Source organism: Gymnodraco acuticeps, unplaced genomic scaffold (genome assembly GCF_902827175.1).
Source record: "Gymnodraco acuticeps unplaced genomic scaffold, fGymAcu1.1, whole genome shotgun sequence".
Taxonomy (NCBI): Eukaryota; Metazoa; Chordata; class Actinopteri; order Perciformes; family Bathydraconidae; genus Gymnodraco; species Gymnodraco acuticeps.
Genome location: NW_022991154.1, coordinates 3382933 through 3396626, shown reverse-complemented (window position 1 = coordinate 3396626; position 13694 = coordinate 3382933). Strand labels below are relative to the sequence as shown.

At 40.1% G+C, this 13694-nt stretch overlaps 1 protein-coding gene across 3 annotated transcripts in view; it reads right to left on the bottom strand.

Moving 5' to 3' along the window:
* LOC117560486 (carboxyl-terminal PDZ ligand of neuronal nitric oxide synthase protein-like) overlaps window positions 1-13694 on the bottom strand; it is a 263608-nt gene that overhangs the window by 82466 nt on the left and 167448 nt on the right. For 2 of the 3 annotated variants that reach the window (XM_034237337.1, XM_034237339.1), the window contains one exon: window positions 8978-9195. In XM_034237337.1, coding sequence (XP_034093228.1) covers window positions 8978-9195 — 218 coding nt within the window. The remainder of the gene's footprint in view (window positions 1-8977; window positions 9196-13694) is intronic. The other variant, XM_034237338.1, reaches the window with a different exon arrangement.

Genomic DNA, 13694 nt, shown 5'->3' with positions numbered 1-13694 from the left:
TACAAAATATATAAAAGCATCTCATTAGATGTCCCCGGTGGGAACTGGCCTTTTTGTCAAACCAAGTCAAATATTCAGTCGCTAACAATCTGACACATCCCAAAAACACCAGGTAAGTGTTTGCGTGACCTTTCCATTTCCTTCTTTCAGAGGCCGGACACACATAGCTTGTTAATGAATACTTGTACCTGTACCACAAAATTGAGGATGTCTGTGCCCTTATTATCATAGCTGCCTTGTTTTTCTTTCACCACACCAATTTCATTCTAAATGCCATTCTTGTATTCTTAACTGAATGTTGCCTCATTAATTGCTTAAAATGTCAGGAAGTCACACATTATTCAGTTTAAGGTAGTATTTAGAGGTCTGATTAGCACTGATTGACAACCATATACGGAATATCACAACCTGTTTAATTTTTCTATTTGTAAATACGACTTGCAGGATATCTTCTTAGCAAGCCGCCGATTAACTATTTCTGAAAGCTGTGATGGAAAATTGTATTTCCCTATATATATATATATATATATATATATATACGGTATAGTCCTTACCCCAAGTGAAGGAGTTAATGTATCTCGGGGGCTTGTTCTCGAGTGAGGGAACAATGGAGCAACAAGTCCTCCAACTCATACGACCAAATGGGCCAATTGTTCAGGCCCTTATTAGGACCAAATATGTCGTTTGTTCAAGCGCTTAATACATCCTATAATTACGTTTGAAAGTTTTCGCCCTCTAGTGCTCCCGTTGAATGCAAACAAATAACCCTCTCTGTAAAATCCTAAATTGTAGGACAATCGGCATATATCGTCGTTTTTTGTAGGAGGACAGGCTGCAATGGAGCGTGAGATGGGCCGGAGAATCGGAGCAGCGGGAGCGGTACTGCAGTCGCTTTACCGCGCCGTTGTGACGAAAAGGGAGCTGAGCCAGAAGGCAAAGCTCTCTGTCTTCCGGGCCATTTTCGTTCCTACCCTCACCTATGGTCATGAAGGATGGGTCATGACAGAAAGAACGAGATCGCGGATACAAGCGGCCGAGATGGGTTTTCTCCGCAGGGTGGCTGGTGTCTCCCTTAGGGATAAGGTGAGAAGTTCGGTCATCCGGGAGGGACTCGGAGTTGAACCGCTCCTCCTTCGAGTCGAAAGGAGCCAGTTGAGGTGGTTCGGGCACCTAGTTAGGATGCCACCTGGGCGCCTCCCTAGGGAGTTGTTCCAGGCACGTCCAGCTGGGAAGAGACCAAGGGGTAGACCTAGGGATGGGGAGGGATTATATCTCTTCGCTGGCCTGGGAGCGCCTTGGAATCCCCCAGTCAGAGCTGGTTGATGTCGCCAGGGAAAAGAAAGTTTGAGGTGCTATGCTGGAACTGCTACCCCCACGACCCGACCACGGATAAGCGGGAGAAGATGGATGGATGGATATACAGTATATACTGCTATTCAGTGGAGACTTAATTGTGCCATTGGTGACCGGTAGTTAAACAGCAGCAGTACTAATTATTTAAATAGTCATTTAATTTATAAATCTTAAACGAGAAATTGGAAAGCGTTCCATTTGCAAATTGATACTGTTTGTTTGAACTTGATTTGGCAATTCCCATTGGAAAAAATGGGTTTTGTTACTTTACAGCATCCTGACATAATGTATTTCCCCAGCTTATCGTTTTTCCAAGAGAATCTTATTTCACACTGAGTTTTTCCAACGCTCTTCACATAAATAAATATATGAGTGCATCTGTGACTACACAGAGTATACAGTCATTGATAATTCATCATTTTTATATAGTCTTTGTTTGTAAAGAAATACTGCTGACTCTTTCGGAAGCAGATGGTTTCCCAGAGTGAAGAAACATAACCAGAATAAAATCAAGTACGCTGAATGAGCCCAGATTCCATGTCCCCATCCTAACTGTTACAGGAGCTGCATGTATATTGGAATTTGACACTAGTAATTTAGATGTGAATTTATGCTTGTTTATCCACAGTCTTTCTCTTTAATTAAATCCTTATTGAAGGACACAGACCATATTTGTTTGAACAGGGTGTTGATATTAGACACAACTCAGTAAGGTGTCATTTGAATGTTTAAAACAAAATGTCTGATTGCCTTATCTTATTTGCATGATCAATGAGCTGGCTTACCAGTTTTCTTGAGTCACAAAGCTCATTTTAAAGTCCTAAAAACATGTATTTCCTTTTGAGTATGCAGTATTTGTCCTCGCATCACAGCGTCTGGTAAAATGTCATTCAAATGGACGTGCAAGACTGAAAGACCCTTTTTTGTAGTGTGAATCATATCTTAAAATGTATCATGTCAGTACTTTTACAATGCAGGTTTTTAAGCTCTCAATGAATGGTGGAAGTCTGATGGTCCCTCGCTGTTGAAACCTGACTGTAGGTAGTCATTGCTTTTATCCAGTGAGGCTGTAGTGATCCTGAATGAGGATGCGTCTGTCCAGGATTCATCCGTTTTTTAACATCTTTGAATCAGCCTGAATGATTTCATTAACACAAGTATGTCATGGGCTGGTTGAAAGAAAACCGTAACACACTTTTACTTCCACACATAGTCTGTGTTTTTCCCTTCTGTCTCTCTCACTATGCCTCTATCACTTGACTTACCAAACCTAGTGATGAACATATTTTAGCAGCTGCCGTTATAGAAAACCTTTTAAAAACAGGGAGTGACAAACGAGTATGCATGCAAATAAGATAAGGCAATCAGACATTTTGTTTTAAACATTCAAATGACACCTTACTGAGTTGTGTCTAAATGAAATCATTCAGGCTGATTCAAACATGTTAAAAAACGGATGAATCCTGGACAGACGCAGCTCTGCCTCGGGTCAAAAGGTCACTGTGTGTAACATGCCATACAGTACCATTGCTTAGTTAATACGATAGCAGAAGTTGACAGAAAAACATACGAACGGTTAAATGTGAAGACCTGTGTTAAAATGCTCTGTTCAGTAAAATAAAAGGGTGTTTTTTGGCTACTGGAGTTTGTATCAAATCTTTAAACAACTTTACAAGATAACACATACAAACAAAAAACACTTAATCAGGCTGCAGGGCTATCAAGAGAAGTGGCTTTGACTCTATCATCAATATAACTGGAACAAGTGACACTTTCTCAAAAACACACTGACGAGTTTAAGCTCAGTTAAAAGCTGAGAGGATGCATTTATATTGCCTTTTTGTTTGTGAGGACTATTGGGAAAATGAGTCTCTGTTTTGCATAAAACGTTTTTGTGTGTCAGTATTGTGAGTTATGAGAAGTCATTGTTATCTGTGTGTCTAACGTACTGGTATGGTGTTGTGTGTTGCAGGGGCTGGGACCAGACTGAGTCTAATTTAAAAGATCCTCCCCAGACATGTTTTTAAATTACATGGAATTAATCTGCTTGGAATACCATTTTCTGTCTAAGATTGGTTGTGCTGTCCTTCATTAGTATCTATGAATATGCAAATGACTTGGACAAAGGATGCTTGTGCTTCACCAGGAAATTAATTGCCTCCAGTGTATGTGCACCAATGCCAACATTCTTCATCTGAGTCTTCCTGTCACCTTTTTCCTTGATCAATGGCTGCAACATGTGCGTCAACACTTCTATTTCCAAGTCACACTAAAAGTGAAAGCTTTGATTTCTACCTTTTCAGGTTTAACTCCACTTCATTCATTCTTACACCGCCCAACTCCGTCCTACACAGGGTCTTCATGTCATCCTCATTCAGGATCACTACAGCCTCACTGGATAAAAGCAATGACTACCTACAGTCAGGTTTCAACAGCGAGGGACCATCAGACTTCCACCATTCATTGAGAGCTTAAAAACCTGCACTGTAAAAGTACTGACATGATACATTTTAGGATATGATTCACACTACAAAAAAGGGTCTTTCAGTCTTGCACGTCCATTTGAATGACATTTTACCAGACGCTGTGATGCGAGGACAAATACTGCATACTCAAAAGGAAATACATGTGTTTAGGACTTTAAAATGAGCTTTGTGACTCAAGAAAACTGGTAAGCCAGCTCATTGATTCCTCCTTGTTAGGTGGCGCTCATTCGCAAAACAACTGAATCACACCAATGGTGGGACAAGAGATAAAAGAGTAAGAGAGTGATCTGTGAGTGGAGCGCTGCCTGGAACTCTCATGGATCAGAGTGTTTACACCTGACAGCATCTGAAAGTGGGCCAGAGGCTAAACCTCTATCAAAGCGTTTGTTGTACTGCCTCACTTCAAAGGACACATGAGCGCACACACACACAATCACACACATATTTCATTCACATACAAAGAAACCTTATACTTAAAACAAAAAAGAGAAACCACTTGAAATGCGTAAAATTATGACTTTCGACTCTCCAATTTGACACTCCCTCTAATCCTGGAGGCCAGCCCCTTCAGAACGACCTGACCCAACCACATGGACATAAAGCCCAAGGTAGGATTGATGTGCGCTCGGCGAGTCCTGCGGGAGCGTTTGAACGCAGGCTGCAGAGGGATTTGTCAGTTTAACGGGAGCTGACAAGAGGAGAATGAACTTTAACACTCGCAGGCTGCTTTCCCTGCCTGAGCTTCCAGGGAAACCCTGTCGTGAATCAAATCCCTCTGCTCCGTAGAATACACACACTCTCGTGTAATAAATACACAAATGGGTTCTAACGCAAAGGCACACGCATTTTATTCCACCCACTTATCCCTGCACAATCTGTCAAACTGTTAAGAGTGATTAATGTGTCAGATTAAAAAAGACTCAAATAAAATACATCGTGTACGTGGGAAAGCAACTAGACACACACTTCCTCCAATGACCTGAGAGTAGGGGTCAATGCTGAGATCTCGTTGTTTCAGTGATTTCATGCCATGTTGCTTTCAATCATGGGCTGCAATGAAAGGTTTTATAACTCTCACGTTAATGGGAACCACAGCCTGTTAAACAGCTGAATAATTTGGCTTTGTTACTGACTTACAGTAGGACCCAAAATGGTGCTCAAAATCTTGCTCTGGTGAGTTGCCAAGTGAAAAATTAACAGGTTTCAAGTGGCTTGGGGCCTAAGGTGACAACATTTCTCAAGTGGGATAAAAAACTCTGCACTATTGCCTGCCCGTTACATATTTACCATTAATTGAGACTGCCTTAGTAACTACGCAATCACCCAAACATTTGTGTGTGCATCTGACCAGCAGAGAGCTTAATGAGGCTGCTCTGTAACTGGCTGAGTAAAGCAGAAACAGAACAAGACATTTTGTTGGTCATGCTGGCAGATATGCCCCCCGGGATAATTGCTTGGCTAAAACGCTGCAACTTTGTCCCAAAAATTGGAAACTTGGCAGGCAGTTTTCTCTCTTAAAAGTAGGCAGAGAGGATTTGTGGTGGGTGTTTTACCTTATTATGATAAGAAAGCAGCTGCCTTGAGGAGTAAACCCATCTGACATGGCATCTGTTTTTATTGAATTTCAATACCTCTGCCAACATGAAGGCGGCATAGGCGGAGGTCTGCGCTTTCAGTGTCATGCTAGTTATATATCAATATCAATCAAGTCACAATATAATAATTCAAATGAAATAAATATTACCTCGATACAATTTACAGTGTAGCCCATAAATGCTAAAAACGTGTGATGTCAGATAATGATCTACAAGGATGTATTGGGAAAGAAACATGTTTGCTGTAGGAAGAGCAGGACTTTGGTGCAGTAGTTTTGCGACTTGTGCTGGTTTCAAACTAACTACAGTTGCAAGAAAAAGTATGTGAACCCTTTGGATTCTCCACACATAGCGTTGTGTGTTCCTTCCAAACAACTCAACTTTGGTTTCATCTGTCCACAGAATATGTTGCCAGTAGTGCTGTGGAACATCCAGGTGCTCTTTTGCAAACTTCAAACGTGCAGCAATGTTTTTTTCTGGACAGCAGTGGCTTCCTCCGTGGTGTCCTCCCATGAACTCCATTCTTGTTCAGTGTTTTACGTATCGTAGATTCGTCAACAGAGATGTTAGCATGTGCCAGAGATTTCTTTAAGTCTCTAGCTGACACTCTAGGATTCTTCTTCACCTCATTGAGCATTCTGCGCTGTGCTCTTGCAGTCATCTTTACAGGACGGCCACTCCTAGGGAGAGTAGCAACAGTGCTGAACTTTCTCCATTTATAGACCATTTGTCTTACCGTGGACTGATGAACATCAAGGCTTTTAGAGATACTGTTGTAACCCTTTCCAGCTTTATGCAAGTCAACAATTCTGAATCGTAGGTCTTCTGAGAGCTCTTTTGTGCGAGGCATGGTTCACATCTGGCAATGCTTCTTAAGAATAGCAAATTCAAAACTGGTGTGTATTTTTTATAGGGCAGGGCAGCTTTAACCAACACCTCCAATCTCGTCTCATTGATTGGACTCCAGGTTGGCTGACTCCTGACTCCAATTAGCTCTTGAAGAAGTCTTTAGCCTAGGGGTTCACATACTTTTTCCACCCTGCACTGTGAATGTTTACATGGTGTGTTCAATAAAAACATGAAAACATATAATTGTTTGTGTGGTATTAGTTTAAGCAGACTGTGTTTGTCTATTGTTGTGACTTAGATGAAGATCAGAACACATTTTATGACCAACTTATGCAGAAATCCAGGTAATTCCAAAGGGTTCACGTACTTTTTCTTGCAACTGTATGTAATTGAACATGTCAGCCATTTCTAAATGCATAAATGATAGCCTTTTACTCAAAGGCTAGACAAACTGCCAACGGTGGCAGCCCAGATATATTTCCAATAATTCAGTTCAGTCTCAACGTTATACATTAAACTTGAAAATTGAATTACTATTAAAACGATGAAATATAGCATTCTTGTACTGATTCATTCTGAATATTGTGGAGCGCTTCATGTTATAATCATAATCTAACTCACTTCTGTAGAATTAGGTAAAACTATGATTAATGTGGGTATGGCTTGGCATAGTCAGTGTTATGAAGTTGGTGTCTTTGGTGACGTGCCAGAAAGAATCACAATCAGTGCACAGTGTTGGGATCCCTGGGAAGTGATATCCCAAATCAAACCTACAATTTGCCGTTATCACCACAGTGCAGCCAAGTAGTCGAAACCCCATTGGGATTGGAACTTTAAGAGAAACTCAAACTGTGCTTACTGTTGCAAATACGCACAACAGGTGCATGGCTGTATAAAATGGTTTGCACTGTGTATTTCAGAAGTTGAAGGAATGTTTGGGTGCTGCGTGCTGGCATCCCGATATGCTGGTAAAAAGCGGTTTCCAAATGCTTTAAGACATTCCATCAAGCACTTTGTTTATCAGTTAATGTTCCCAATATTGAAACAATATCATGATCTTTCCTTGGAGTTGCCAGGAGAAAAAACACAAACTAGTAAAAGTATTATCATACACCAATGTTGCCAACTTGATGCAGAGCCCAAAGTTATCAAGGCAAAAAGTAGTGTAATAAACATCATGCTACGCCCACTCTCTGCCCTCATCCCCCCACAGTAGCATCAATCAAAAATACAATTACACTCGTGAATACTACTGTAAATCCCAACAACAGCTACTACGCTGCTATGAAAGCCGAGCCAAACAGCTGCTCCTCCAGACTGAAACATTTCCCTGGTTATATATAGAATACTACTAGTGACATGTTTTGACAGGACGACGAGCAGATACTTTTAGTGAGCAGTATAAAATCTATAACACTATGACAACGCACAAACACGTAAACTGCATGACTAGCATATTAGCGTTGGAGCTCAACATACTGCTGACAGCTTCCAAATAGAAAACCAGTAGTGGAGGCTATTTCTAACACTTACACAGGCTTGGTGTTAACTTGATTTTACTGGTGGTTAATACAGGCACGTTTATTCAAATCACGGTAAAGATAGTTTCAGTACTCCAGGATATCTTGTGAATTAGACAGCCTTAAAGAAATAAAACTAGAATATCTGAAAGCTTGTGTAAACTTTGGATATCTTTTGTTACACTCAGGGGTCAGCCTGACCTGGAGCGACAGGATGGATGTTTAATTTCCTCCCAGGTTTTCAAGCCTCAACGTGAACAGACTATATTTTACTTTCTCTTTGTGGACCTTTCTTTCCTCAAGCTCTGGGCCACCAATGCACTTTCTTTCTTATGTTCTTCTCCCTTGTTTGGTGAAGTTGACTGCCAACTGGGCTGCAGGAAAGTCAGCCATAAAACATTAAAATAGCTCTTTAAAAGCAGTGAATCACCTTAAACAACTACAGTATGTCTTGTTTATACAAATTAGTCAAAAGCCTGTCTAGGTAAATATGTGTGTTTTTAGCTGAGCTTCAAACTGGAGTTAACATGTTGAAAGCAGGATTGAAAACAATATGGAGCATGTTTGGAAGATGCAAGAAAGTCAGATATTAGTACATAAAATAAAGTGTTAATGAAGGAAGACGATCAATGTTGCCCTTTGACTGAGTGTTTTATAATCTGCGTATTAGAAAAACTCTGTATTGTGACGAATGCTTCTGGCGTTTAGAAATGACAGCCTCCTTAAAAGGTACAGTAACCAACGCTCACAATCTTGCCTCCAAACTGGTGGCAACCATTGTGATTTACCAGCTAGCAGACCTTGAGTTATAGTCATTCTCAATGTATGCCATCTTGCTTTTACAAGAATGTGCATTCCTAAGTTTAAATATTCCATTAAATGTGAAATTTGACCAAATGTTGCCCTTTATCCTCAAATAAAGGACCAGTAAAGCTGACACTGATATGAAGTCAAACATATACAAAAATAATTGCCAAATTAAAAAACATCTTAAAACATTTTTAAACTGACCTGAAATACGTTCTTGAACTAGCAAGTTTAGCTTTCTGGTTTTGTAACTGAATAGCCACTGCAGTTCCATGTTGCTGCCACACATGGAGAGAAATCCCTAGGAGGTTTGAAAAAAGCTGTGTACAGATACACAAATATATTGTTCCAACTCTGGAGGATTTACCTTCGTCTCCACTGGGTTAACGTCAGGCGTCTTTGCTGTGGCGTCTAAATCGGTCACCCCTCTATTGGGGTTTAACTCCTCCGCTGACGGCACGTGTGCCGGCTCTTCCGCATCGATATCTGTCTCCTCGGCGACGGTTGCCGGCTCCTCCACGGCCGTTATCTCCCGAGCTGGGCCGAGGAAAGTACACACACATACAGGTGGATAAGCACGCACGCCTGCATTCACACATGTAGGCATGAGCATGGCCACACACACATGGGCAGACACACATGAATACATACAGTAAGAAACGTTATCCAAGAAATTGCAGAATACTCTATGCATGCTAATGTGATTCAATAAGATTGTAGGCTTTATATATAATATAAATGTTCACAGGTACACCTCGAGCAATTGAAAGCTTTAATACAATGCTAATTCAACAACATGTTATTGTTCAACACTCTTGTTACCTGGGAGTTGTATTATGAGTTTTAAACAGCACTCATTACCATTATAGATTTTTAATGGGATAAATTGGACCGGACACAGGTCCTTTTATCCCTGAAGCAGATATCATTAAAGAGGCCCTATTATGCTTGTTGATGATTTTCCTTTCCTCTAAAGTGTTATGTAGATTTTTTTCATGTACATTTTCCCAAAGTTCCTTCCAGGGGGAGTTTCTCTCCCACACACTCCCCCCCTGCCTGAAACGCCTCCATTGGTCTCCTTTATTTACCTTGGTAACATAATGACATCACTGTGTAACTTCTATCGGCTAGCGCTTCAACACATTGTTCATGATAGACAAAGGGGCGGGAGGTTTCGGACACATGTCAATCAAAACAGCCGGACAAGCTAACGATTCAGAGCAGACTGGGCTCTGGTTTAAGACAGAGGGTGAAAAGAGGTGCTGCAGCACAGGCAGCATGAGAAAAAATAAAGACCTTTTTAACATTAAAGCATGTAAACAATTTGACTAAATAGATCCTGAAAACCGTGTTAAATTCTTAACAGTGTTTGTTTTCTTCAGAAGACTGCATTTTCTTTAAACGGAGACAAAATCAATGCAGTTAAGCATTCTTACTATTCTTCTTCTGCCCTCCACACGTGTTTGTTATAATAAGAGTTTTGAATTATCTCTGGCCATAGAAACACCCCTTCAGTTCAGTAAAACATGCCATTTGCACCAGATCAATACATTGAACTCCATACATTATTCAATACACTCCAGTCTACAAATGGAGTTATCCGACATCTACAGTACCAAATAAAAACATAGAAAATTATAATTTCTAATGCTGTAACAGTCCCATGTTGATGTCACTAAATAGATGCTGAAAACCCTCTCAGAATCTTAGAAGTGTTTTTTACTTCAGCAGTTTGAATATTTTACTATTTCTATTTAGATATTCCTTGCCAAGCAATCCACGAGACAAACCACTGTAATACTGACTGTCACAGTTGGAAACACTTGGTCCCCCTGACTAAAGAGCCTGAGGTTGTATATCATAACCACACTCAATTCAAAGTAAATGGTACAACAGGGGAGATGTAGGTGCCATGGGGTTAGTTATGATGCGTTTTCTAGGTTGAGCACAGTTATTGACGGCCCACTAGATAGAATTGCATTTGCTTCCTGGCAACTTGGCTATACTAGAAATAATGTATGATTGCATTCAGAGCCACTGGGAGAGTGCTCGCTTCAGTGGCCAAAATATTTCCACAGAGAATAGATGGCAGTAACTAACAACCACTCAAGGCTGCCTCTCACACAGCAAGTTTTATTAAAAAAGTAATCATCTGTAACAAAAAAAGAAAGCATCTAAGTGGGTATAATTACTGACTTAATTTGCTAACTGTTATGGGTTTATTTGTGCATACGACAACATCATATATTACATTGAAGTAAAGAGCATTTAATAGCAAGTAATACTCCGCACCCAATTTAGTTCAGTAACTATTGGCTGCAAATATCTCAGATACAAAATGAATCAGGATGATGAGGTGTCAAGTAAATACATCTGGATGTATTGCAATACTGTAATTTGCAATATTTAAAAAATATTATATTAGAAAAACGCTCGTGGTATAAATAACACATGTCTATATGCATACAATCTGGTTAAAAACTTATTTATTTTTATTTTAAGTCATCAGAACAGTAGACACAGTTCCTGTAACACACAATATCAAAGCACTAGGGGACACACACTGATAGCAAAAACAAACAAGTGCCGAGTGAATTAATCTTTTATTTGCTTCACTACATCATGTTATGTGTGAATCCTCATGATTGGTCCAGGGATTCTTGAGGTTTGGCCAAAAACGTGTTTTGTAAGGCCACACTGACCTTCAACCACCAGATTCCTGTCAGTTCAAACAGTATTTGAGTCCAAGTTTATTTTGCAGGGATTTCAAAAACTTCCTCAAGGCATTCCTGATATATTTGTATCAATAGAATGGGATGTATTTGAGGTGAAGGTGGCCTTGACCTTTGAAGTAAATATAATCAGTTTATCCTCCAGGTGCAATGTCCTCCACTGATATATCACTTTACAATAATTCAGACATACATACAACCTGGCATCATATGCCTTTGGCCACAAGTCTTGCTGGTATGATGACATGAAAACTGTTTGGTCAGTCCTCTAAAGCTAGCAAATTATTGTATCAATAAACATCAAAAACGTAAAGGCAACCATTTACCAACGGGAGTTAAATCTTGAACAATAATTTTTTTAAACAACGGTTTGTCCATTTGCCCAACTCCTGTATGCAGCATCTACACTGGGAGTAATGTTTTAGATGTAACATTATTCCATGTTGGATTGTCATTGTTATTTTCATATACAATCCATAGACTGTATTCGGAGTCATCTCTTCAACTATAACTCCCAGTAGCACCTCATAATAAAAGGAACAGAAAATTAGGTCAAGTATTTCAACTGCGACATGTCTGTTTATTTTGTTCGGCCGCACATTTGACTAAGCTTTATTGGAGGTCGACTCAGTCCAGATCTGATCACGTTTTCACAGTACAGTCTGTATCCGCTGGTTTCCTACACCTTCACTCTTTGCTTTGATGTCTTTCCTCCTAAATGCCGCTTCAATGCTCCTGGCCTTCAACTGTTCACTTCAACTGTCTATCCCATGTCCACGTTCGTGTTCACCCATCTCTTCTTCCATTTAAACTCCCCCTTCTTCCTCCTGTGCACCCTGCTATTAGGGCTCTCCTCCCACCTCCACTTAAATGTCATGCTTGACAAACTAGCACTACCCGTAGCTATTTCACCATTAGCATTCCTCTTCCCCATCCTTTCTACCCCGGCTATCAGGGCTTTGCAGCGTTGCCCTTCCTCCCGTCCTCTGCTGCTGACATGTTTTCCCCCTGTTGTCTTCCTTTTCTTCTCACTTGTATTCTCAGGTTAAAGTTGTTTTTAATGGAACAGCCCAAAGATAATGACCCAGTTCCTTTGTGGAGTGATCTGTTTTGCTACATGGCAGTATCACACTTACTTTAAGCTTTTATGAATACAATTTGTTTCACAATTTCAAGCTTTGTTTTCTTATGTTTTGGGCTCTGGCGCTATCGTGAATGCTATAAAGTGTTTTTGACGTCAGGCTTTCATTAATAGGTTATGTGTCGCATACAGTATATTGTCAATTCTCTTGTTTCTGGTGCATCACCTTTGATTGGTATATAATTTGTCGAGTGGAGATAAACAACCAACATAGGAAGAGAACATGTGTACTTACATGCTACAAAAGTCAAGATTATAATGTTAGAATAACTGATATCTGCAATATTATATAGTTACTTTTATGCTAATATGAAACCTATGGTACATGTTTTTGGTGACTTTGCAACGTGTATAAACAACATCTAACCATATGCATGTTAATAAACTGGCCATATAAACATTTTTTGTTCAGTAATGTTTTTGAATTAAAATTCTCAATATTGCTTCTCCTTCATGCTTCCCATAGGCTTTAATTCAGTGTTCAGCACTTAGTGATCACTGAGCGGCTGAATGGAACCACACGCCCATGGCACCGTTATGTCCAATATTAATTTTGACTGTAATGCTGGTATAACAGTTCCACAGTTTGCCATTATTATGAGTATCAGCTTCAGTGATGTAAGCCATTTTTACACATATATTACAGTAGTTTGTTAAAAAGATCGAATTGCTCATTGGCGTTGCGGCATTCTTTCTTTATGAACAAAACATCACTTTCTCTCTCATTTCTGCTCGCTTCCATTCCTGCTCAATCCATCTCATCTTTTTCCCTCCAATTAATTTCAACATTTCATCTTTCCTTGCTCTGTCTCAACTTCCATGATCTGAAGTCCCTTTATCCCTTATTATCCATCTCTTCTTTCTCATGCATTCTTCCATTTTCCATCTCTCTAATTCCTCTATTTCCTACATTTAAATTCCCTCCTCATGATAATTAGTTCTCCAGAAAAGCTCATTGGCTTTGCCTGACGGCTCTCGTGTGGCTTAACACACCGTGACAGCAAGTGTGTGTGTAGGGCTGGGATTGTATGAAAGTGGGGTCCAGTTATATTATGTGTGGACATACAGTTATAGTGAGTGGCTGATCTTTAGGCTCATCAGCATGTGAAAGAGAGCTCCTCTCTGGAGGTATCCTAGTATAGCACTATTAGATCTGGTTGGGGAGGGTATCTGACGCTGGCTGCAGTAAAGACTGGAACGAGGGTATGGAA